This window comes from Acanthisitta chloris, unplaced genomic scaffold (genome assembly GCF_000695815.1).
Source record: "Acanthisitta chloris isolate BGI_N310 unplaced genomic scaffold, ASM69581v1 scaffold14379, whole genome shotgun sequence".
NCBI lineage: Eukaryota > Metazoa > Chordata > Aves > Passeriformes > Acanthisittidae > Acanthisitta > Acanthisitta chloris.
In genome coordinates, this window is record NW_008693172.1 from 5216 (window position 1) to 5526 (window position 311).

General features: G+C 60.8%; 1 protein-coding gene across 1 annotated transcript in view; it reads left to right on the forward strand.

Annotated features, from left to right (window-relative positions):
* RNF122 (ring finger protein 122) overlaps positions 1 to 311 on the forward strand; it is a gene marked incomplete at its 5' end in the record, with an annotated part of 1904 nt that overhangs the window by 870 nt on the left and 723 nt on the right. Inside the window, one exon of the mRNA XM_009082981.1 lies at positions 130 to 175. Within this exon, the coding sequence (XP_009081229.1) occupies positions 130 to 175 (46 nt within the window). The remainder of the gene's footprint in view (positions 1 to 129; positions 176 to 311) is intronic.

The following is a 311-nucleotide window of genomic DNA, read 5'->3' on the forward strand; positions in this document are numbered from 1 at the left end:
AGCTGCTCCGTCCCAAATCCTGGTCGGGAAGGGTGTGCTCCACTGATTTCAGGTGCCTCCAGGGTGGTGTTGGCTGTGCTGTTCACATGTGAATGTCAAACCCACTGTGCCTTGTCTCCTTCTCTCCAGCAAACTGCGGCACCAGGCGCAGAGCGAGCGCTTCGGGTACAAGGAGGTAAAGCCAAAGGGTGTCCCTGCACGTCCCTGGGGTGGTGCTGGGGCTGGGCAGGAGGTGGGTGCACAGCAGGGACTGATGCTCATCCCACCTGGGGCATTCAACAGTGTCATGATCCTTCCCGGAGCCCCCTGGG